The sequence below is a fragment of the Thermobia domestica genome, chromosome 7, assembly GCF_964235325.1.
Source record: "Thermobia domestica chromosome 7, izTheDome1.hap1.1, whole genome shotgun sequence".
Lineage (NCBI taxonomy): Eukaryota > Metazoa > Arthropoda > Insecta > Zygentoma > Lepismatidae > Thermobia > Thermobia domestica.
The window spans coordinates 52,941,867-52,968,600 of record NC_137460.1 but is presented as its reverse complement, the minus strand read 5'-3'; the positions used below and the strand labels follow the sequence as shown (position 1 = coordinate 52,968,600).

Sequence of the window (26,734 nt, the reverse complement as noted above, 5' to 3'; positions counted from 1 at the left end):
CCCAATTATGTTCAGTCGTCTTGCGTCACACTTCCTTCTACATGCATCCATTCTTAAATATAACACCCTAATAAACACGGCACACCGAACAAAGAAATTTACGAAGAAGACGACGTCAACCCTCTCCTATGATCGGCATATGACAAAGATCAACGGAGTTAGCTGACATTTTAAGATTATAAAAGAAACCTCCACGCCACAAAAGGCATCATTCTCCACCGATTGATCATCCTCTACTCTCTAGTACGCCTGGTCTCTGAGCTCCTTATTCCCTTAATGCGCCTGGTCATTAAAAGGCATCTATCCTCTGTTCTCTAGGATCTCTGGATTTTGTCCTCCTCTCTAAGACGCCTGTATTTGACCTACATCTTGGCCGCAAGATACTTGGTCCTTCTCGCCCCAGCACGCATGGTCATTGGGCTCATACAAATTCACCAGCAAACCGCTAGGAAAACTTATATTTTATCTGTAATCAGTGGCGTATTTAGGAGTGCTATCGGGCTTAAGACCCCCGAAATCTTATTCACTATAGTAAACTATATGAAATATCTTGTAGAATTTTCACATTTCCAGGCAAAGCCCCCCCCCCCGAAACAAATTCCTAAATTCGCCACTGTCTGTTATATTTCTCACTATTGTATACAAGATTTTTTTAATAATAAAAAGATAATGGAAAAGTCCGAACTCCCATCTTTTAACTCTACCCTAAAAGACAGAATTTGACTACATTTATGCCAAAAGCAGAATATCTTCTGTATTTTTATCATTGCAACTCTAATTTCAAGTATTCTAAGAGGGAAGGGCATTTAATTATTTCATATAAACCTATTCTCCCCGTGCGAAATACAGACAAATGGTATGTGTATTCTTGTCTATGGAGCGAAGAGTGTGCATTTAAGCTAGTATATTAATAAAGAACATGAAACTCATATCAGTCGACAATTTCTCTGCAGACACCTGTGACAAACTCAGAAACTTTTACTTCCCGTAGAAGGAGAACCACCAATTATTTAACCTCTTTCGTCCCAAATTTCAATTCGCAATTTCTTTTCATTACTCAGCTGTTTCAATTTTTGTTAAATGGCTATACTGTCCGTTTACTGTCCACATAGTTGATTAGATTAGTAATGGAAGAAATTGCAAGAAAGTGAATTAGACGTATAAATGTTGTGAATGCGAAAGAACAAAAAAATGTACAGTGATCTTAGTAAGTTTATAAGAGTTCGTTGTATAGAATAATTATTAAAATACTTGAGACGAACTAGAAAGTATATCATCGGTGAATGAAATACAGAAGATGAATTAGTGGTACTTGTAACTATAAATTTCAAATAATGTTCTCTCCGATCAGATTAGTATTTTTGTTTTGATCATGATTGTCTTTGAATTGACCCTCAAGAGTAAAAATATGGAATATTTATTGACAACATGAATTCAAACGTAGTTACGTAATCAATTTAGCCAACGCGAATGTTGCACAATCAGACTCTTCATATATGTATAAAAGTTCATAGTACAATTTTAAATGTTCCTTATTGAAACAGAATTGATTTATGTGTACATAGTTTGAACGACATAAATTTGCCCAAGTACTGGTTTACTTTTGGCGCATCACTAGAAAGAATTATTGAAAAATTACAATTATTTCACTAATATTCTTCTTGTACCCTAGAAGGTTTCCGCTGGGCGACATGCAAATATCTAGCTTTGCCTAAATAAGATTCATGGGGACCATTAGAAGTCATTATAGAAAATCTACAATTCTTTGACGATTTGCGTATAAATACGGCTTCTGGATATTGCATAAAAACTACAGTGCAAAAAACAAACCAGGGTATGCTAGCTGGCCACTAAAAACCATGAATGTTATCTGACCGAGTGTAAAGCAGGAAAAAGCGTCCGAGGGGAGCAGGCGCGTCAGCGATGATGGGTATGAGCGTCTGCGAGGGTAGTTAAAAGTAACGGATTTTGGCAATGATACGAGTTGCAATGACACTTACAATGGTTTCATACTATACGCTCCACTTGTAAACATAAAATACAGGTTGTGTACACTGTGCAGAAGTAGAATCTGATAGAGTAATCTGTCATATACACTCACTTATTTTATCCGTTGTAAATCACGTGTAATTACACTTGTAGGCCTAAAATACAGCTCTATTACTTTGTATTTTATTCTGTCAGTGCAAAAATTTGTTCCTTATGAACATATCTTTTCGTGCAAAGTGTTGAGTTTTACCTGTAAATCTTCGAGAATGTAGTGCGCCAAAACTACACCAGCACCTACGCCGAAATATACTTAATCTGAAAACCTAATGCATAAGTAGGGTTCCCATACTTTCAGACTAAAACTGGAACAGTACAAATTTAGAATTTACGGTAGACGGTTTTTGTCCGTGCAGATATACAGAACACCGTCAGAATAAAAAGCTGTACTTTTTGTGCTTTAAATGAGTGCTTATGTTGAACACTAACTTCGTTGGCTCTTGCCCATACAATTGTGTACAGTTTAATAATATTCTTTTAAACTAATGTGATCCCTTATAGTATAATTACACTATCGGGCGAGTGCTATAAAAACTATTGTTCAAAAAATACTGTGAGATTTAGTGGAGGAAACCATGTATTTCAAAAAATTATCCCAAAGATAGCTATATTCCAGTAGTTCAATATGTAATTAATAGAAACAGCTTTTCTTACCTGTGAGACGAGTATCTACGTAGAAATACGTTAATGAAAATCTAACCTGATAAGCACGGATTCGATCAAAAGGTAGCCCTTAACCACAGTATATAGACTGATGTATAGTATTTTAAGTTAGTGTGTTAATTCATGACGTGCAACCATAGAAGTGACGAAGATTTAAGGGATCCACACATTCGTGAAGGTTACGTTAGGAATGTATTATTTTGGAAGACAAATGTTAAAGCAGTGAAAACACATCGGGATATTATCTATAACGTCCTTAATAACGTACAAATGCATAATTCAACGCATAAGGCAAGTGTTTCTATGCCATATACAGTGTATTACTTACCTCGTTATATCTACTCGCTTATGCGTCTGTACCTACGCACGCACTCCCGCGCTATTACGCGAGTCCTCCCGCTGTAGTGACTGTTAGATAGTACTAGTGCTTTTTATTGCCACCTAGCACAAGTTGGTCAGTGTCTTGCACAGTAATGCTTATCGGGCACATACACTGAGGCCCTCGTAAAGTGAATCTGCACAGAGAAATATTACTCCACACCGCATAAATGATAGTTTAAGATACATAGAGTCGTTTTAGTGAAAAAGAAGTATGCATTCAATGAACTTATATATGGATCCATACAATAAATCTGCACCAAAACACTAATCAACCAATGTCAATCAAAACACAAATCAAGTGAATACTAAAGAACACGAATGATATGTACAACACGTCAGGACAGGAAGTCTCTCACGGAGGAGTGTGTCCATAGGGAGCATTCGCGTCAGCGACGGAGAGTATGCGCACAGATGAGAATGGTCGAAAAAAATATTTTATATAGCAATGAAAGAGCCCTGTTATATAGGTTAGAGTCATTGTCATGGTTTCGCACTAGTAACTCTATAGGGCCTATTTGCAAACATAAAAAACACGTTTCCTATGTTGTGAAGAAACACTGCATGTGGATACAATCGTCCTTCGGATGCTCACTTATTTTAACTGTAATAATACTTGCAGGGATTGACACTTTAAACACGAAGTACTGGTTTCCTACATTGTACAGAAATGCTCCGACAGTAGAAATTAGTATCATAGACAATCCTCTTTCACATACACTCACTCATTTTAACCGTAAAATTACTATTTTTACGATGGTGTATACTAAATGCGGGCCATTTTGCTGAATTAATAATTCAATAACAGTTGAATACTCACCAAAAATGAGTGACAGTTTATTTATTTCTATTGACAGTGAGTAGTTTATTTCTATTGAGTATCGACGACTATCAAAAGCGGTATTTTTTAAATATCACAAACCTTATTGTTTTGAAAAAACTGCTACATTCAGTTTTGAACAATTTCGGGGAACAGATGATGTGAATAGGTTGATTGATTCCTCAGATTGATTCAATGACAACTTGGATCTTTCTTGGGACCACAGGCATTAAAATGTGTGCCCTTTAGAGAATTAAGAAATTTACCCTTTCGTAGAATTTAAAACGTTAATAAACATTTATATTACTTATATGGGACACAGTTGGCTCTTTACTAGAGCAGGGCCCAGATTACGTAATGCTTCATCTTGGGTACCGTAATTATTTTGTTCGGACGATGGGGCAGCAGCAGCCCTCCATTTATTTTTAAGTTCTTTTGGAAGTGATATTGTGGACCCATTCCGTACTTCACTAGTTAAATTGAGTGGGGGCTATTTGATATAACTAAAAGCGTTAAGAAATATCTAGTTGGGGGGCAATAATAGTAGACATTTTGCTAAATGGTCACAAATCACATTTTCGTTTCCTGTAAGTTCATGTGGGCGGCGATTGACTCCGTATTGAAAATTGTTTATAACTTTGTTATCGCCCAAAGGTCCGAGACTGGTGCGGCATTGACATCCACGACAAATGTAGGTTCATGCGTCATTAGGGATACAATGAATGCATTACGGTTCCTTGCTATGCTTAAAGATTATGTTCACGATATTGTATCCACGTGGGACAATTACAACGACTTCTTATTTATGCAAGATGTGGCCCCGTCTCATTTCACACGTGCGTGGCTTGACATCCATTTCCTAGGATGCTGGTTGGGACGACGTGGGCCCCCTTGAATGGCCAGCAAAGAGTCCTGACCTAACACCTTGCCATTTCTTACTCTAGGGGTGGACGAAAGAGGAAATTTATCGCTCAAAACTGAAAACTCTTGAATTGAAGAAGCAAATTCGCCAATTTCTTGCAAACGTACCGCTGGATATTCGCAGAAGTATGTCGAAATCATCCCGAACCATTTACGAAAACTAGTGGGTAATGGTGGTGCTCATGTGGAAATTTAGCAATACATGACAGTTCTGCCATTGTAAGGAACGAAGTGCTGTATTGTTTCCTGAAAATTGGTTAAGTATTATAAAAGTTATAAACAATTTTCAATAGTGAGTTAATTCCCGCCAACGGTATATGGAATATGTTCCATGTATTTGGTCTAGGAATTAATTCGTGCGGTTGGTACGCACACATTGAAGCTGTAGTACAAACACAAAATACATAAATACCTTAAGAAAAATATTGTCCATCGCTAGCCACCACTTTCGCCCATCTGTCAGGCAATGTACGGATTCCGTGGCGAAAGAAGTCCTCATCCTTGGAAGCGATCCAGTCAGAGACCCATGTTTCGATATCTTCTGAAGAAGTAAACCGCTGTCCAATCAAATCGTTGTTCATGCAATCGAACAAGTAGTAGTCCGAAGGAGCAACGTCTGGTGAATACGGCGGGTGGGGTAAAACTTCCCATCCGACATTTTCTAAATAGGTTTTGACCGGTTTTGCGACATGTGGGCGAGCGTTATCATGTTGAACAATAAGTTTATCATGTCTGTTCTCCCATTCTGGTCGTGTTCTGGCCAGAGCTTGCTTCAAACGCATTAATTGTCGTCGATAACGTTCTCCATTCATAGTTTCACCCGGTTGCAGCAGCTCATAGTACACCACACCTTTCATATCCCACCATATGCACAGCATAACCTTTGCACAGTGAATATCTCGTTTTGGTTGTGATGGACCTGGTTCATCTGGTTTCACCCAGGCCTTTTTTCGTTTAGGGTTCTCGTAATGGATCCACTTCTCATCACCCGTAATAATTCGATGCAGAAACCCCTTTCTGCTCTGTCGTTGAAGCAGCAATTCGCAAATGGTTTTTCGTCTTTCAACGTCTCTGTCTTTCAATTCATGTGGAACCCAATGTGACATCTTTTGAATCATTCCCATGGCTTTCAAGCGTTTGGAGACTGTTGTTTGATCAACGCCTAATGCTGCTGCAAGTTGTTCCTGCGTTTGACACGAATGCTGCTCGAGCAATGCTGTCAATTCTTCGTCTTGAAATTTTTTTGGCTGTCCAGCTCGCTCTTGGTCTGCCAAGCCGAAATCACCACTTCTAAACCGTGCAAACCACTTCTGACACGTTCGCTCAGCTAGAGCATGGTCACCATACACTTCCACCAAAATACGATGACTTTCAGTCGCATTTTTCTGCATGTTAAAGTAATGCAGCAGGACACCCCGCAAAAACACTTTATCAGGCACAAATTGCGCCATGTTCACTTAACTACAAACTGGTGTTGTTGACGCTTTAATCCACTGCCCTATACTACGAACGATACGCGATGACAGGGGTTTGCAACACATGTGTGGATACACGGAACTGTGGGACGCTCCGTTCGTTGCGCCATCTCTTGTCCACCCGCACGAATTAATTCCTAGACCAAATATATGTATGATAAGCTTATTCGATGCTTCATATATACGTTCCTGTTCCTACCATATCAAAAGGAGTAAGAAGATTATATATTTACGTTTCCCCTTTCAGGAGAGCTTAAAATGAAGGAGTTATCCCGTGCTCCCGCAAGTTACGGCACTGAATGACACACAAATCCTGAAATAAAATGGTAGTTAGTATTCAAATGACTTAGAAACATACCTGATCGTTGTTTGTAGAAAATAAATTCTTCTAGAGAAAGAGGCGTGAAATTATTTCCTTGGTATTTACTAAACAAATTATTTACAACACTTTGTCACTTCATACAGCTGACCAAAGCATCTGAGCACTTTATTATTAGATATAGCAGCCCAAAGTTTTATTTCACTTTATAATTACACACTACCACATAAGAAAAAAAAATGTTGGTCACTTTCGAACAAATAGATGAATTACTAAATGTATTTTAATTCAATACACTTTGACAGTCTGTCACAGGAAATCTTTAACTGCGACTGCACATGATAACAAGGTATTTTTCAACTTGTCTCCCTCCAAAGGGATTCAAAATGTATCCCAAAATTGATTATCTCATGAGCTTTCAAGTTAGAGATATTATGAACTTGAAATAAATTAACGTGCCCAGTATCTGAGAAAGTTCCGCTTCTAAAGGGGAGGTGGAAGAGGATAATTTCTATAATATTTTTCTTAATATATAAAAACGATATCAACGTTATCTCCCTCCACTATCGCGGGAAAGCATTTGAACTGTTCAGATGAAATTTGGAGAGTAGTTTGTTAGAACTTGGGCCAAACTGGGTTTTTATAATTTCATTTCAGTTCTGTTTGTAGTTACGGTATTTCCTCTGGTCGTTCTAAAATTAAAAATTTAAATAATGTATCACATTTGCGACTTAAAATTACCATAATTTTCTGTATTGTTGCTATTTTGTTTGTCTACAACGAAATTATCATATGCATACTGCAATATTATTGATCAGTGTCCACCCCTGATTGTGGGAAAAATGCAGAGAAGAGCCAGACCTAAAGGGAATTCGTAAAGCTTTAAGGTCATTTTTTCGGCCTTCGTTTGTGGCAGTCCCAGTTTTTGTGACCAGAACTGTACCAACAACAATATTACCAAGGAACTTTCCCACTTCATCGATAGAAACTCGTTTTTTTTTTTTTTTTTTTTTTTTTTTTTTCACGTATTTCGGTCCTAATTACTTCAGTGACTTCCGACTAACGCCTGCCAACTTATTTTTTACGCAGTGTTGACTCATTTGGCATCTCTTTAGCTGTGTACTTGACAGGAATGATCTTAGAGAGGTATTTTCCGATTAACACAGAGGAATACAAGCTTCTGCACACAAGTCGGAAAAAAAACTAAGATTTTCAATGAGAAAGAGCGTACAAAGTAGTCAGTGAGAGTTTCGGTTCATGTGATATCTGCTTATTTGAAGATGATTTGTGAGTAGAATTCTCAACGTGTTGTGTAACGGAACAATTTACCGAGTTGTCACAAAGTTCACAATATACTACCAATCCATTAGTTGTGAATACAGATTCTTTGTTAGCCGATCACCACGGGACCGGACCCTGGTCAGATACTGGGAAAATTTGTTACACGAAAAGCACCATTTCGTGGCTTCTAAATAGTATAAGATCTCTATAACGGTTAAAACGGCTTACAGTATTGTCATTCAATAAATTAACATACCAAAATCAGAAGTTGCCACAATAAGCTGCTTCATTGACAGTTGAACAGAATACTGTACATTAAATAAATGGACTACCATAGAAATCATACACGTATTTACAGTGTATGTGAATTAATTAACGAAAAACCCTCAGTTGATGAGGAACCCATTGTGCACACACTTTGCGGTATTGCAGTTTCTCGTGAATGATGTGATGGGATGTTCAAACAGAAATATTCTACCTTTCTGCAACTTCGCATACCTTAATTCGATGGTTTTCTTGAGCATGTTTAGCCACCCTGCCAATGTTCTAGCACAAATGTCCAGATCCCTGATTTTTGCAAAGGTTTTGGACAAATCGAGGCAATAGTGGGACTAATGTCTGAATCTCAATGGAGATTATGCAGAGAAGTGAGGATGGACCCACCTACACATATGTATGATTTACAAATGTATTTTTTTTTATTTATTTTTATTTATTTTATTTTATTTTATTTTATTTTTTTTTTTACAGCTTAGGGAAACACATATATTTAACGTCCCTAGAAATGTTAGTGAAATACATATTTGTGAAATGTAGTAAAACTACATTCTTCTTCACATGAAAAAAAAAAGGTATATGGAAAATACGTGAATTGCTAAGTATGTTCAAAAATTCGTTTTAACGGTTAAGTCGTTATTCTTAGTGAAAATTGTACACCATTCGCTTCTCTCCACCCCTACCCCTTCCTCACACAAAATTTGGGGTACGTGTCAGAATTAAAGTGTAATGACGAAAGACAAGGTCAAACCTAGTGCTACATTTTCACCAGCTCAGCCGTTTCCTCACTTCCGTCATTTTATGAATACAAAATGAGAAATTTCTCCGCTTAAGAAGCATAATTTTTGTAAACAGTATGACACGAGCCAATTATTTATGGTAAGGAGTTTATATACCAAGTTTCATCTCCCTAATGTGAGGAACTTCTTAGATACTCTATTTTTGGCTTAATTTTGAATTCCTCTTCCGATGTACATTGTAATCAAAGTGACATGATACAAGCAGTTTGAAGTAGGTACTAACCATGTTCAACCATTCATTTCAACTAGTTCAGTCTCTCTCTCTCTCTCTCTCTCTTTCTATATATATATATATATATATATATATATATATATATATATATATATATATATATATATATATATATATATATAAAGTATGACGATAAGTATGACCTAAAAGCTAGGGTCCGTCTCTTTTAGCCTACCCGGGACGTAAAACTGAAAGATTTCATTTCATTTTTGAAAAACTAGGATGTTCATTTTGATTAAAGCAGCACTATAAATTCCACTTTTAAAAAATCAAATTCTACTTTCAGAGATTTTAAAGAGTTTAACCATGTGGAGTTGTATAGTAGGAAAAAAAGAAAGAAATGAAAAAAGAAACATACAATCTGCTTTATACATAAGATAGTCGTACCGTTTCGAAAAATATAATCCAGAAAGTATTGAGTCCATACCAATGACAGTCTTGTCTAGAATATTTCTAGGGAAATGAACCATATAAATTTATAATATTGTTTATGAAATACAAAGAAATTTATAAGTACCGTTTTTGAGAAATTTAGCTGTATAGAATCGGGACCGGTGGCGCAATCCTGTAATCCAGCTCTTCTAGAGACGGGATAGATGGTGGGGAACGACCCAGGTTGTAAGAGCGTTTGCACACGTACCCGGCAATGCCGGTTTCGGTTCCGATGGAATCAGTGGCAGTGTAATCAAATGGTAGCTTGCACACGCTTTCCGACCCGGCAAAAAAGTCGGTGGAACTCCCGGGATCGGGAAATGCAGTCGGCCTAGCCGCCGACAATGTCGGTGTCGGCTCCGGCTCCAGTTTTGTCGGCGGCAATGCTTTCTTATGCGTGGATGCACATGCAGCCGGCAATGCCGGAGCCGGCTTGCTGATAGGTTTCTTCAACCTAGCTACAGTGAGTGAGTGGCAAGGCGTTGTGTATTCTTGTTTCTTTTCCTGTATTTGAATTCTTTGTTTACTTCACTTTTTTCTGTTATTTTCTCTTTTTCACATCACTTTAATATATAATGAAGAATGAAATAATCAAAATGGCTGTGAGGTACCACAAATATAGCAGCTTGCTACTTACATAAATTCTCAGCAAGGGAAATTCGGATCTTGTTTGAATTACCCAACTACGGCGACGCGGAAAATGAGTTTCACAGATGTATGTATGTATATTTATTTGTTATCTTCTACAGCCGAAACTTACTTAAACGATTTAAATAAGGGGGTCGTTGGATTCGTTTTGATAGGGAATATGTCGTAGCATATATGAAGTCAAAATAATAATTAAAAAAAAAAAAAATGACGGAAATGAACAATATGGAGATATGAAGAAATTATGAATCGAGAATAGTTGTCCAGTGTTTATCCTGTTAATTATGCAACCCAGTATGTAGGGTATGAATAATCTTCATAATAGGAAAACAAGGGTTTAAATCTCCATCATAATCGAAGAAGTAGGCATTCCCAAGCATAACACAGGTTGTAAATAAAGTAAATAAAAACTAAACCACAACTACAGAAAGAACTGAAAAAGCACAAACAGAACAAGAAAATTTCCAGTCTTGTAGTTGCATGCTGCTTTATCCTATAGATCATAATAAAAATATTCATGTATTCTGTGTCTAGTCTGGCATTTGTTCCATAGAACGATTGTGGACTGAGTTAATTGGCAACCGCAATCCTGCCTTTTCAGAACCTATTATTATTATTATTATTTTAAATACGGTGATCTTAGCCTGTTTCAGTTTTGAGAAATTTAAAGAGATGTTAAAATTATGGCAACAAAAGTGAAATAAAGAGAAAGAAACCAAAAGAAGGCCATATACCTCGTGTGTATACAACCACACACACAAAAAGCAAATAACCTTGTTTTTTCGCTCTTCTGTTTAGCCTCCCCCATATTTCCGAAAATTTTGAATCATATTTCCGCAGCTTTTTATATAATGTATGAAACGAAACTTCCACATGACGCACTGTCAACAATGGATGGAACCAAATCTTCCTAGTGCTGCTTTGTTTCCTCTTTCTTCGCCGTAAGTACAGCAAGGCAAGAAGATATCATTTGTTTATTGCTGGACTCATGTTCTCTCTTTCACGTTCAAACACAAACTACTTCTCGGCACCGGCATTACCGGAATGTGTGTGCAAAGCAGCGCCGGCACCGGTTTTGCTGGCCGCGTGTGCAACGCAGCCCCGGTTCCTGTTCCGGTATTGTCGGTGTCGGGGCCGGAATTGCTGGGGACGTGTGCAAACGCTGTAAGGGTTGGATCACGCATAATCGTTTGTGCATCCGCCAACTGCACCGTAGTTTCTTTAATAATAGATTCTTTCCTTTATAATCGTAGTATTCCATAAGGATGTTAAATACGAAATTCATCGGAACAGAATTCACTCCTCCAATAAACTAACTCTTTCTAAAATTCAGCGATAAAAATAATTCGACATATGTGAGTTGTTAATAAAATATTTACTTAGAAAATGTAAAAAACTTGCATGCACAGCATTTTCAAGAGAATCATTCAGGCAAAACTCTCACTCCTGCAATAAACTATCTTTTATAAAAAATTTTGAGGAAAATAATTTTATTTCATATTTTGGATTGTTAATCAAATATTTATTTAGGAAATAGCAACAAAATTGTTAGTGCTGTTTACGAGGAAATTGTCAGACAAAACCCCTATCCCATTAGAAGAGTAGGTATTTCATTTCCTGCTACAATTTCTGAACATTTTCTTTGCATTCCCCCTTCCTTTAAATTACTAGCGTTCCTACATCCTTTGTTGATAGGAAAAATGTTACAAGGTGTAGTATACGTTATATTTCATTGAAATTATACGTGCTCTAATAAACATTTTTTTTTTAAAAAAAATTCTTTCAGGTTTCCACATGTGTCTAATAATGGAGAGATTGAGACATGAGAATTGTAGTGCACACAAGACTTGCAAGTTCGTTATAACAATCGAACATGGAAAAAGGAAATGCAGATGAACGTAATGAATATTCTTGAGGCTAAACATTAGGCATATTGCTTATAAAACTTGACGTAGTACGTAGAATATTAGGATGGACAACATACAGGATTATCAAGCTGTGGACTATTCTATCAAGAAACCAGAATCTTCAGTGCCTGAAGATGACATCGAGCCACTGCCTATTCAGGAGTACGTAAAAGTTGAAATTGAAGAAGAAGTCGAGGAAGATGAATATGAGTTAGACGATACAATTAAGGAAGAAAATTCATGCGATACAGTTGGTAAAGTCGAACTGGACGAAGAAAAAATTTCAAGCGTAAACAGTGTGACAAAGACAAGTCAGGACGGTGGATCTACGTCTTCAGAACCAGACAATGAAAACTCCGAGTAAGTTATTTATTTAAGGATATATTTTGACGTATATTTATATAATTTGTAAAAGATATGACTCAGTGCGTCCAAATGCACTTTAAGTACAGTAAACTGTTCTAGCAGTCTCTGTTGTCTTTGTCAGTATCTCTAGGAAAGCTTGATTTTTTTAATTTCTCAAAATTATTTTTTTTTTTCCTACGGTCAATTGAAAGCTGATGAGATATAAATTCTTGTTAATACAAATCCTCGTGCTCGAACCACTCTTCTTTAATCGATCTGCTATTTAAATACTTTGTACCAAAATTCCTTTTGCAACAACATACGTACTACTTTTGTAAAAATGCAGGGCTCATAGCGATTCACTTTTTTTTTTTTTTTTTTTTTTTTTTTTGTAACTAAAAGTTACTTTTCTTCAAGTTTGTCAGTAAAAGTTACTTTTTGGGGGATAAAGTCGTTTTTTTCGTTTGATTTATATTTTGCATTGGCAGTTTCCTAAGAAAAATATAAAAATAATTGGAAAAGGCAGAATCTTGTTACTTATTACTCTTCTGAAAACTACAGTACTTGCTGCCACATATGAACCTAGTCAACTTTATTCTCACTTCAACCTTTATTCTTTCTAAAGCACAGTGGGTGGGTGGTGGGTGCTTAAGCTATGAAGGAGGGTTTGAGAGCCCTTCTCTGTCTATTCTTCTTTCTAGGACCGTGCGAAGTATGTAATTAAGAATGAATCTCTAAACACAAGTAATCCATCTTCAGCTGACAAACTTACAGTAAGTAAAATAATTTTTAATGTTAACATGTTAAAATATTACGTATTTCAGCTATGATCCAGCCAGCCCTATTTTGGTTCGAAAAAACAAAATGTAAAATTCAATTTATGCCCAAGTTTGGCATCAAGGTTGAAGTTACTTTTTGATGAGATTTTGGGTTACTTTTTCATCTACTTGTGGTCACTTTTCAGCTATTTAGAAGAGACCAGACCATTATGAGCCCTGAAATTGTGTTCACCATAGAGAAACACTTGTAATGTTACTGTTGTGGTTATGAACAAATGATAAGATTACATGCTTTTTCAACTTACCACTTACTTGGAATTCCTATTAAGAAATTGCTACTTACCAATGTATACTTTGTTGATGTTTTAATTTCAAGGTTTGAATCTTGTAGTAACTTCATGATTTTCACCAGCATTAACTGCTGAGGAAATCAACTGCTGTGTACTCAATTAGTTATTTTTTTTTTTTTTGTTTTTGTTTTTGTTAGCATTATTACTTTTTTTTTTACTTATTTATTATTATTATTATTTAGACTTTTTATTTGTAAGTTCATAATCACACAAAACTACAGAGTGGCCCAAAAGTAGGTATACAGTTTCGTACGGAGCAGCTCATTGCACTTTATATCATTTCTTACTGTTATCCATCAGATAGACTTACTTGCTTTATCATTTGTTCTTAATGTCTTTTTACTTATATCTTAAGCTCTGAACAGCCGAAGCAAATAAACCCATAAACTAAAATGTTATACTAGATCAATGCAGGGTGTATACCTACTTTTTGGCCATACTGTATATCACATATGTTATTACAAAAGAAATTCTAATGCAAAGTATTTGCAGTTGCGGACCGTAAAAAAAAAAAAAAAAAAAAAAAAAAAAAAAAAAAAAAAAAAAAAAAAAAAAGTTGTTCGAGTACAAGGGACTTATATTAACGAGAGTTTAAACTTCATCATTTTTAATTGGACGCACATAGAAAGTGTAAAATGAAATTCTTAGAAGTGAAAATAATTAAATAAATAAAAACTTATGTAAGTTTTCTCTGAGCTACTGACGAATATAAGTGAGATTGCTGAAACAGTTTACTGAAATTAAAGTGCATTTGGTGCAGTAAGATGTTACTCGGCTAGATTATTGATCACAATAATTTCTTCTTTAGAATAATTGTGTGTTTTCTATACGTTTTGCAGTATATCATTTCTTTATTATTATTATTATTTACTTAATAACTAACTAATTCACTCACTCTGTAGCCTATGGAACCCGAAGGTTCGATGCCGCGTTCACAAAAGCTCTCCACTGACTTCTATCCTTAGCCAACTAGATCCAATTTCTATATTGTATTCCTATTTCTGCGAGATTCATCTTAATATTGTCGTCCCATCTGCGCCTAGGTCTTCCTAATGGTCGTTTTCCGATTGATCTTTCAGTTAAGACTTCGAAAGCGTTCGTACTTTCTTCCATCCTGGCTATACGATCTGCCTGAGTCTCCTCTACTTGATGACCCTAACAATGTTTGATGAACCGTATAAATTATGTAGTTCCAAGTTTCCGCCATTCCCCTCTCCCGTTCCTCTTGGGCCCGAATATTCGTCTCAGTCTATGTTCTTCCCTCAGAGTAAGCGACCCTCTTTCGCAACCATACAGAACAACAGGCATGATTATTGTTTTATAAATTTTAAGCTTCAAATTACTCGACAGAATTCGCTATGACAAGTGATTTTGAACTGAATAATAACACGAGTTCTCTGCTTTTAGTCGACATTTAATTTCTTCGTGAATATGATTTTCGTCAGGTAATATTGATCCTAGATATTTGAAAATATCCACTTTATCAAAAGTATTATTTGATATTTTAACGCATCCATAATTACCCGTATTTCGATCTCGAGAAACTTCCATGTAGAGCTCCTTCGTGGCTAAGCGGTTAGCGTACGCACCTTTGGCGTGGGAGACCCGGGTTCGATTCCCGGCGGGAGCTCGTGTAGTTCGGATTCCACGTTAATCAGTAGGTCCACATCTCATATAGCCTCGCTACTGAACGGGACGTTAAACTCAAAATCAACTCAATTCAGACTTTCATGTACTTAGTTTTCTCTGCATTTACTTCCAAACCCCTATATCTGCAAGCGTTTAATAAGGCTTCTGCATTTCTTTCTGTTGTTCTTCTATCATTCCCTTTTAAATTTACATCATCGACATACACCATAACCTGGTGTATACCATTCAACTCTAGGCCCTGGTTGCAATCTGATTTTCCTTATAGTGTATTCCAGGACAAAGTTGAATAACTAGGTAATAATGGCGACAACGCATCTCCTTGTATCAGGCCATTCTTGACGTGAAAGCTCATGGACAAAAATTTTCCTACCGGACTTTACTTTGTGATTCATTGAAACATACCTTAATTAATCTAATTAGTTTTTTTCGGTATTCCAAATTCTGTAAGAACGTTGTACAATGTTTCTCTTCTAACCGAGTCGTAAGCCTTTCTAAAACCAATAAATATTTGATGTACCTGGGTATTGTATTTCCACTTCTTTTCGAGTATTTGGCGAATGGTAAATATCTGGTTGATAGTTGATCGATTATTATTATTTACTTAACGCGTAGAGATCTAGACAAATACCCTCTTTTCTTCTTATCCAGCTTATTTGTGATCTGCCTTTTCCTCTGCGTTACTTGTAGCCTTTCTTTGTTCATCGCCTTAAAATGTCATATCCTTCTTTTTGTCTTGCTTCTTCTATTTTTTTATTGACTTGCTCAGTTCGTTTTATTTGATCTTTTTTGTTTGTTTTTCCCTCTTAAATGTCAAATTTGCTCCTTTACTCAAAAATATCGTTTGTTCGGCTGTTTCTGTAGTTTCTATTATTTCTGCTGTTATTGGCTAACCTTTCAGCCTCACACAATGCAATATTTAAGTACATACATGTATAAAATTGTTTTACATCTCAGTTTGCGTTCTTCCTAAAATTATTTAACTGTTAGATAGTACACATGTATTGCTTGTTGTATTTTGTTTGTATTTATTTTCCACGAACTTAAAAACTTCGTTACTAAATTCTCTATGTCTGTGTTTGTGTGTGTGTGTTTTTGAATTTTTCAATTTTGAGCCCTCCATTCGATAGAACATCAAGAACTATCTGAGAAAGTGATGGAAGTTTTCGTGTCACTCTTACCGTTCCCGAGATATTGGCCAAAAATGTTACGATTTCGGGAGATTTAAGGAGCCATATCTCGGGAACCGCAAGTAATAGAGACATGGTATTTTGCGAATTTTTCAGTTTTGAGCCCTCCATTTTGAGCATGCCTTCGTAAAACAACATATCGTAGAAGTTTTAACAAATTTCCTCCTTCGTATAAACTAAACACTTTCTTATCAGTCCCAGTTACACGGTTCCAGAAGTCTTGTGACTTGTTGACGTACTTCCTTGGGAACTCTAAGCGAACATGTATATGTGCATCTGTTAGTGTGGCCTGCAAAGCAGAACGGTGTCCCAGCCAGTAGTGGGACATGTTGACATTTGTCCATTAGCTACATGTCGATATCAACACACACATTGACCACATTTCAATATCGATTATGCGATCCCAATACTGACATTTATTTAGTTTACCCATTTTCTTACTGAGTCCCCTTGCACAATTTCAACTTGTCCTCAGTTGTTGCCTCCTTATTGGTATGCAACCGTGCACATCATATTGTATCAGTTTGAGGGAATATTGTTGGTGAATTGGCAATGGCTTTCATGTTCTTGACGCTAATCCTTACATTTCCGACGCTTTGAACTCACGTTTACTGAGTATGAGTGCATTTCTGGGCATTTTTTGTTAATTGTTTCCACACATGTGAATCACCCTGCTTCATCGGTTGTGCTCTACCGACACTCCAGAAGTCTTTTTAGAGCATTTGAGTACAAATTCGCTACACTTAATACTCAGAACGTCACTGTTGGCCAGCATCCGTACGTGGCGATTATGCAACCACACACAACAGGCATGAAGGTGTCCGCCATTTTGTATTTGTTCCAGATATCGACTTAATACAAACGAATTATTGTTACCTGTTAGAAACCCTATCAATTCCCATTTAGAAACCCATTTAGACCAATTTTCATTTGGCAGATTATCCGGAACTCCCTATGTCCCTTTCGAGAATCCCTTGCGCATGCATGGTAGCATTGTGAAACATGCAAAATTCAATACAGCAGGTATGACTTCTTCAGTGAATTTTTTACCCGCCCTCTTTACGTTGGATAGTTTCCGAACTATTGGCGTCCGAAAGTCATTTTCCCACGCTTTCGGCACCTTGTAGATCCGAAACTATGTCCGATAGCCGAAAGTTTAAGAAAACTTTTTTTCTTGTCTCAGTGGCAGGAGTCACTTCCCAAGAGTTGTAACACTTATCTTGGAACACCCGATATATATAGGGTGGGTTGAATTCGGGTAACATCATTTTTGTGGGGTAACGGAACTAGGGTTAGCCAGAAAGTTCTGATTCCGCGGGAAACCGGTTCTTGGAGATCCGGTTCCAGACCTGGATCCGGAACTGGATCTTAGGACCTGGATCCAAAACCCCCCAAAGACCGTAAAGGAGGCACAAAGGTGACCTTCAAAACACTGCAAAGAGGACCACGCGCTTCGGCCCTTTCCCCTCGCCCAGACCTGCTTGTGCCCCCCAGAAAAATATTTCGGTCCACCAGCGGGTGTTCAGTTAAATGAGTTTACCAGTTTGCCTGTTTAGCCAATGAGTTTGCCAGTTACACAGTTTGTTTAGCCAAATGAGACAAGCGGCCGCCGCCTGCCTATCGATTCCACCACTTCATCTAGCACAATGCTCTCAGCCTGCCAGCAGCTCGAGTTTAGCGTAGAGACGGCTACAAAGTTCCGGTTCCGCAAAAAAACAGTTCTTGGAGATCGGGTTTTCAGAACCGATTTCAGATATGAATCCAAAAATTCGGTTCCTGAACCAGTTCCAGCCTGGATCCGAAAACCCAGTTCTGGAACCAGATCCGTTCAGAGCTGAAAACCGGTTTCACCAGGAACCGGCTCCGGCCATCCCTAAACGGAACATGGGACCAACTTTACAGACACTGTCTGGGGACCAACTTTACAGTGAACAGGTGGATTTTACGTCAATTATAGCCAGATATGGAATACATACTGTATATGCATTCTGAACTGCTACCTGCAATAGTATAATGATACAGATTGCAGACAACTTCAGATCGGAGCTCTATCCAGTTACAAACTAAAATGTGTTAAAAGTAATTCATTCCAGATTTGTTTGTGCATCACAATGTTACCTTGCTTTTGTTGTGTTTTCAATTACTACCATAGTGTAGAGTTAAGAGTAAATATTCTTAAATTCTTACATATTAAAGCAACTGACAGCACAAACTCTCATACAATATTAGACTTCGTCTGTATAGAACATATTTCTGTTCGAGAACGTTTGATTTGTAGTATTGCACCATGTCGAGAAGAATGACCAAAGGCCTTAGTATAAACAGCGGATACATCTTTGACATTGTGTTCAATATCGACCAAATGACACGGATACATTTTTAGAGTGGGCCGCGGTGGCTCAATGGTAGAGCGTTCACCTCTGGTGCTAGGGGTCTCGGGTTCAAACCCTGCTCCCGCCAAGTGAACTTTGTGGTAGACAAACACCGTGTGCGTGGGTTTTCTCGGGGTTTTCCCGTTTCCTCCCACTTTCTTCATTCCACCATTTCATTAATTACTCATCATCACCGTCTCCTTTAGCCTAACCGGCATAACCGTGGGACGTAAAACTCAAAAACATTTCATTTTCACTTTATATTTTTAGAGCAATGTTTTGATTACGCACCAGAATATCATCGCTTATGTCATCACGTAAAGGTGGAGGGAAGATGGGAGTACTCTCCCAGTGTATTAGTTCCATTTATGTAGTAGCATTGAGATTGATTTTTAGCTGCTTTTTATCAAAGCAGCGGATTTGCACACTGCTGGGAGTCCTCTTTCTTGCTTGAAGAATGTGACGACATGAAAACTTTCTTATGCTTTCCTGTTCATCAGCAACATCAGCGAGCAATAGGTTTTCAGGATGAACGAAATAGGAGTTATTTAAGAGAACATGGGAGAATTATGACTTCTCCTCAGGAGGAAGTATTTGATACAGTGATACCATAAACTAATAATTCTTTGCACATCTTGACAATATGGATGGAATATAGAACCATATAGGAGCATAGAAGTTTAGTACGAATCGTACCAAACGTTTCACTTCCTCGGTTAGCTTTAGTTAGCCATCGTGCATGGCTTAAAGCACCTGGTTGTGCAGTTTTCAAGTATTGCAGAATACTATGATCTGAATTTTACGCCCCGTGCTTAATTAATACGCTTATTCGTAGTAAATACAGTTGATCACAACTTAGATCTTTCGTTAAGGGCTCAGAAACATTAATCAGAGAGCTTGGAAAAGATAGAAACAAAGTAATGGGCTTGGTCTAAGGATCTAATAACAACAGTTTGGTAATAGGTCGTTTATGTCAATAGACCAGTTTTTCTCTCATCAAGCACACAAATTATTCTAACAATGTATCCGTGTCATTCGGTCGATGTTGAACGCAATGTCAAAAATGTATCCGCTGCTTGTACTAGGCTCTTTGGTCATTCTTCTCGACATGGTGCAATACTACAAATCAAACATTCGCGAACAGAAATATGTTCTATACAGACGAAGTCTAATTTTGTGTAAGAGTTTGTGCTGTCAGTTTCTTTGGCATGTAAGAATTTGAGAATATTTACTCTTAACTCTACACTGTGGTAGTAATTGAAAACATAACAAAAGCGAGCTAACATTGTGATCTACAAATATATCGGGAATAAATAACTTTTAACACAGTTTGTAAGTGGATAGAGCTCCGATCTGACGTTGTCTGCAATCTGTACCACTATACTACTGCAGGTAGCAGCTCAGAATGCGTATACAATCTGTACTTCAACGTATCTGGCTGTAATTGACGTAAAATCCATCTGTTCAGAGTAAAGTTGGCCCCAATAGACAATTCTGTCAGTGCTCTTGGAACATTCTCAACTGGTTACTTTTTCCGGTTTATATCTCTAATCTTCAATATTATATCTCAATTTTTTCATAGATATTAGTCTCGATTGACCACATTGAGCTGAACAAAATAATATACTAGAGCCAGGAGCGTCATTTCAGATTTTGCTTGGGGGGAAGACGTCTTGATATAAGTAAAATTTCGCGTTTTTCATTGATTTTCTACTATTCTATTGATAAAATCTATATAAACCTCAAACTCAGGGGGGCTGTTGCTCCTCTCTGCCCCCACCAAATGACGCCCGTGACTAGAGAGTGAATTTTCATGTAAAGTTTTCGAGAAAGTCAAGAAAACGAACTTCTGTAGCATTAAAAAAATATGTCGTTCATTGTCAGTAATTGACAGTTTTTATTTCGCTAAAAGAAATATGTACTAAATATGTAAGAAAACAACTGTTAATTAGCATTACTAATTGTTGTTTGTCTTGTAGTGGTGACATACACACATCCTTTACGCACAGACCCAACCTCGAAGAAAGAGCCAATAATTACATGACAAAAAGTCTAGTGACTAGATCGTATCTTTTTGATGCACGAGGTTTCGGGTTCGATTCCCCGGTGGCAGATCATCGTATCGACTACAGTAGTTCAGATCCCAATTTAAATTCGTCTAATATAGCGTCGCTGTTGAAAAAGGATGTAATATAAATTGATGAAGAACCTTAACGCTGCAAATATACAACTATGTAAAATAGTTTCATTGTAAGTACGATAATTGACAGAGACCTCGTAAGATTTTTCAGCAGATATACAAGTTTAAGCGAAGAAGATTGACATCAATGTAACTTAAAATGATTTAGAGTGGATGTGGTATTCGAACCCTGTAAGTGGAAAACCATCGATAATATAATGATCTAAAAGAGTTGCGGTCTTGAAGAGGGAATAGTGTTGCGTGAGACGATAGATGTCAGAAGTAGTGTAAGTAGCATGTCATCTGATGTGCAACCTGTTTGTCATCAATGACAGATCATGGTGAATGATTTTCAAAGGCAAAATTGGACTGGTTGTTTCTTATGAAAAGAAGGCAACATGCCCACAGATATTTATAACAAATTGCGCACAGTATGACAATGTTCAATTGACTGAATATATATTTAAACGTGGGAAACAAACTGTTGAGAATAGCAAGAGCAGGGTCACCCATCTGCTCCGGGACTTACACGAACATTGCATGTCTTTTTAAACCTAATGACTAAAACAAGCGTGTCGTGTTTGATGAATTTGAGTGTGAAACTTGTCTTAAGTAACACACGTTGCCTGACGATCTGAAATTGTCAAAAATCTGTGCACATTGGATTCCACCACCTTTGACATAGAAATAGAAAGAATCATTGTGGAGAGATGTGAACTGCTGGGACTGTATGATGTTGATTCGGACGGGTTCTTTGCGCGGTTGGTGACTGGTGATGAATCTTAATTTCATCGTTACGATCCGTACCTGTTAAAAAAGCAAATAGCAATTGTCTTCTGGAACTAAAATGACATCCTGATGGTGGATTGGCTCTTGCTGAGTATGAATATCAACAGCGATGTATATTGTGCTTCTGTACGGAAATTGTGTCTCCAAGTACAGCAATGTCACAAGAAAAAGTGAGTGAAAAACTTCCTGTTGCTCCGTGATAATGCTCGTCCGCATCCAAGCTAACACACTCAGAAGCTGAGACCACTGTTTTGGCACTTCCTTCGTACTCTGTACACCTCGTACCTAGCGACTACGCCTTCTATGTGGTATCCGATTTTTGGACAATGACACCGTGCAAATAACTGTCTGATACGGGAACGTCAGGCTCAGAAGAATTATACGTGCATCCATATAATGTTACCAAAGGGGTGTAGTAATGCATAATTCTTCAGGGAGAATACTTGGGAAAGGCTTAAGCCTCATCTACGAGTCTTGCCATTCACGACACGGTATCGTAAGTGCATATGATTTTTGTAATTTATGCTATAAAGAACGATACCTGCGGCCATATAATGCTACTAGAAGGCTGGCACAGTGTAAGCTTCTGATGGAGAATACGTGGAAAAAGCTTAAGCCTATGTGGGAATCTGGCCATCCACGACACAGTGTCATAAGTCTAAATGATTTATGATCGACACTTGTTTTGTTTGAAGTTGAGATTCAGTTTTTAAAATCGAGACTATTGTTGGTAAGAAATGCTTAATTATTGTATTGGATACTGAATATGTCGAAGAAGCTTATGACATTATAGTCTGTGCTGGATAGACGAATTTATTTCTATATTTGTTCCGTATATGGTCTGTATAGAATAAAAATATACTTCGTAATTGGAATCAAATTTATTTCAGTATAAAATTCCTTTAAATAGAGGAATACTTTTTACTTTTACGAATCTACGAAGTAAAAAATCTTTCGCAAACGATAAGAGTACAGATTTTATCTGATAATGTGGAATGATTTTTATTATTATTATTTAATTCTGAAGCGGCTACTTCAGTGGTGAGTGCCAATCATGAGAAACAGTGGTTTCCAAACGAAGAGATATCACCATATCCTTTAATTCTACATAATGCAGATTCTTTACCTTATAGTGGTAAACGGATAGATATCTATGGAGATCAATCAATTTTTAAGAATAAACATTTACTCCGCCATTGGTAATATTAAAGGAAAATATTATTCCAATATTAGGTTGCAAGTTTACTTCTAAGGTAGAGAGAATAATTCTTGTTAAAATTTAATTCTATGAAAGAAATGTCACCAGTTTAAACAAATTCAGAACAACTATAATTTTACAAACGACAGGTTATCACTGAGTTTGGGGCTGTTTTTCAAACTAATCCGAGACCTGTAGTGGGGTGGAAGGTATCTATACCCTTAAGAGAAGTGATTCTGTTTTTTCGTAAACTATAGGAGGTACCCTTTATGCTTTGTCGGAGCAAGTAAAATGAAGATAGTATACTATGTAAAGCAAACATTGTGCAAAAAAAAAAAAAAAAAAAATCTATCATGTGTAGATTGAGTTACCTCATTGGTAATGGTAAAAAGGAAAAATGGTGAACTTAGATTGTTTTAACTTCAAACCAATTTTTTTGTAATAATGCATTTACATTTATTACAAGTTCTCGTAAAATGTAGACATTTGAGTGTTATTAGTAATGCAGGATAACGTAAGAAATTACGTCAGTTGATCTAGAGACTCTGTTAGAGGCAGGTAGCTAGTACTTTCTATTCTTGTTTGTACAATGTCTTTTTTTCTCCTTCTCTTATTATGTACTGGTTTCCTTTTTTCTTCATGTATTTAGCATCATTTTCCATATTTTAATAATGTACAAAATTACTTCAATGAGCAAGAGTCTAAATTACCCTGACGAAAAAGAAAGTAGTAGTTAAAGGACCAAATGAAGAAAATACGATGTAATATTAATGTCTGTAGTCATGTAAAACTATTATAGGTTTCATTATAGGCTTTTAATTGTGAGATCATCAAAGGCACTGTCCTGATTTTTTTTTTTTTAAATTATATCTGGCGACTCATCAATTTACATCTGAATTCTTACCCATGGATGGGAGTAAATGAAATAAATATTAATTTCGTTTAGCTCGTGGAAATCTTTGTTGACCCAGAATATTAAAATTCCTCTATAAAGGGGAATATGGCTTTTAAAAAGACGTGGATAGACATTTTCGTTAACATACTATATACATGAATCATCTTATACTGGTTTTCAGTGTATGTTATAAATAAGACTTCTAAATTGATTTCAGCCCTGTATTGGGCATCCTTCCGTACGTTATTAAGATGGTATTTTAAACCTGTTGTTTCGTTGTAGATGTGGTGATAGCGTCACGAAGAGTTCAAAGACTTACAACAATGTGAACAATGTAAGTGAAGAATGTGGTGAAAACTCCTCGCAAAATGAAGATGGCTGTACACTTCCTCAAGCTATTTTGGATATTGTAAAAAAAGTAGTAAAAAGTTCTAACCAACCTGAGGAGAGTGCAGTCGATGGCAAGTCAGCATCATGTGATACGTGCGGTAAAATTTTCAAAAACAAATGGCACCTAAAGGAACATAATTTAATCCACACTGGTGAACGCCCTCATAAGTGTGATGTTTGTGAGAAAGGTTTCACAAGGAAAGGAGATTTGAAGATTCATATGCGACGCCATACTGGAGAAAAGCCGTTTTCATGTACCGTATGTCAAAAATCATTCGTAGATCGAAAACATTTAGTGCGTCATGTAAAGCGACATAAAGGGGACAAGCCATTTATTTGCACTTTCTGTGGCAAAGGATTTGCAGGCAAAAGTAATCTTGTATCTCATTCTAGGATTCATACTGGCGAGCGGCCGTATCATTGTGAAATTTGTACCAAGGATTTTGCGCATAGTGGCATTCTCAAAGAACACATGCGCACACACACAGGAGAAAAACCGTACAAATGTGGAGAATGTGGAAAAAGTTTTGCAGGACATGGTTCTCTTAATAAACATTTGCGTTTGCATACGGGAGAACGTCCCTATGTTTGTGATGTATGTGGTCGAGCATTTTCAGTAAACCCTCATTTGGTTGAACATATGCGTATTCACACAGGCGAGCGGCCACATGAATGTACATTGTGTCCGAAAGCATTTGCGAAAAGAGGTGATTTAATGGTGCACATACGTCGTCATTTGGGTGAGAAACCACATGCGTGTAGTTACTGCGGGAAGACCTTTGTTGAACGATCTCACTTAAGTCGCCACATCAAGGTCCATACGGGTGAAAGACCTTATATATGTGATGTATGCGGAAAGGCTTTCACCAATAAAGGTCATTTGGATAAACATTCTCGTATGCATACGGGAGAGAAGCCTTTTATGTGTACTGTATGTGGGGCATGTTTTGCAGACAGAACCACTCTTGTGAATCATGTGAGGATTCATACAGGCGAGAAACCGTATGCATGTGAAATTTGTGGAAAAGCATTTGCTCAGAAAGCATCTCTGTTGAAGCATGGTGAAGTTCATAGTACAGACAAACCTTATTGTACAATATGTGGAAAGACGTTTGGAGGAAAAACGTACTTTATTAAACATCTGAGAGTGCATACAGGAGAGACCCCGTATAAGTGTCAATTCTGTGATAAACCTTTTGCACAGAAAGGTCAGATGACTAGGCATATATCGTTTTGTCATAAAAATCAAGTATAGTTGTTTATTATAATTAACCGTAATAAGAAAAGAAAATTGAATTATTCTCATGTACATAAATTGTTTGTAAATAATTTAAATTTCTCTTAACTCAGAATGGAAAGTAATTTATAAAATTATTTATTACAATCTTAAATACAGAGGTGGTGTTCGATCTATTGTGACGAAATTGCACACTTTGTGCAGCACCATCAAGCAGGAAGAGAAGGAAGCTGCCAGTCGTGTGGGCACCTTGGACAATTGACTGTGCGTGACAGGTGTGGTAGGTGCATAACGGGACAAATACCGCCGAAAATAAGTGTTTATTGGGAGGGCCCCTTCCGACGTGAACTACAGTTATAGTGCCATTATCAAACTGTACAAAGTGCGTGCATTCACTGTGTCCAAAATGGCATATCATGGGTGTTGAAAGGGGCAGGTTAGGCGAGGCGTGAAATGATTCCTGTAAGGCAGAAACAGGTCAACCCCCGGCCTCCAACGAGCCGTGCACGAGCTAGAATTCGGGGCTCTGGCTCGAGAATCCACCCACACAGAGCGAGTATCGCGAACTCGCTACAGACATTACTGAAGACAATGAACACCATCATTCAGCGCGATTTAAGGTTGGTAAAGCGATGGAAGGAGCATGTTCATAAGCTCTTAGCAAAAATGCATCCAGGAACGTCGCACCAGCTGTCGAAAGCTGTATGGCCGGTACCTGGTCGGTGAAAAGTTGAAGTTTGTTGTAACACTGGACGAGGCATATGTTTATCTGGATGACTGTCATAGGGCACGTGCAATGTTTTATCGATCGACAGATGCGAAGAACTTTCAAAGATGGTTCACTGAATGCAGGGAAGGTTTTGGCACAGATTTTATGCTCATTGCTGGATACTCGTATCAGGGAAAGCTGACCATACATCGTGTAGCCGAAAATACGAACGTGAATTCGGAATATTATCAGGCTAACGCCCTGACACCCGTTTATTACCATCCCCATCTCTACAGAAGGACAAGAATCGTGTGTGGGAACATAAAGACAAAGCGTGAAGTCACACACTCGCTTAACCCGCCTCTTCCTCCAGCAAACGGTAGTAGGAACTGGAATTCGTGCCGTTCCATTCACAGACATTCCAGTGAAGTCCCCTGATGCGTCACCGATGGACTT

General features: G+C 37.4%; 1 protein-coding gene across 1 annotated transcript in view; it reads left to right on the top strand.

The window, feature by feature from the left end:
* The first annotated feature begins 1,051 nt into the window (after positions 1–1,051).
* Positions 1,052–26,734, top strand: part of LOC145689186 (uncharacterized) — a 142,920-nt gene continuing 117,237 nt past the window's right edge. Inside the window, exons 1-3 of the mRNA XM_081763319.1 lie at positions 1,052–1,207; positions 12,078–12,558; positions 24,225–25,581. Of these exons, the coding sequence (XP_081619445.1) occupies positions 12,263–12,558; positions 24,225–25,581 (1,653 nt within the window). The 5' untranslated portion in view covers positions 1,052–1,207; positions 12,078–12,262. The remainder of the gene's footprint in view (positions 1,208–12,077; positions 12,559–24,224; positions 25,582–26,734) is intronic.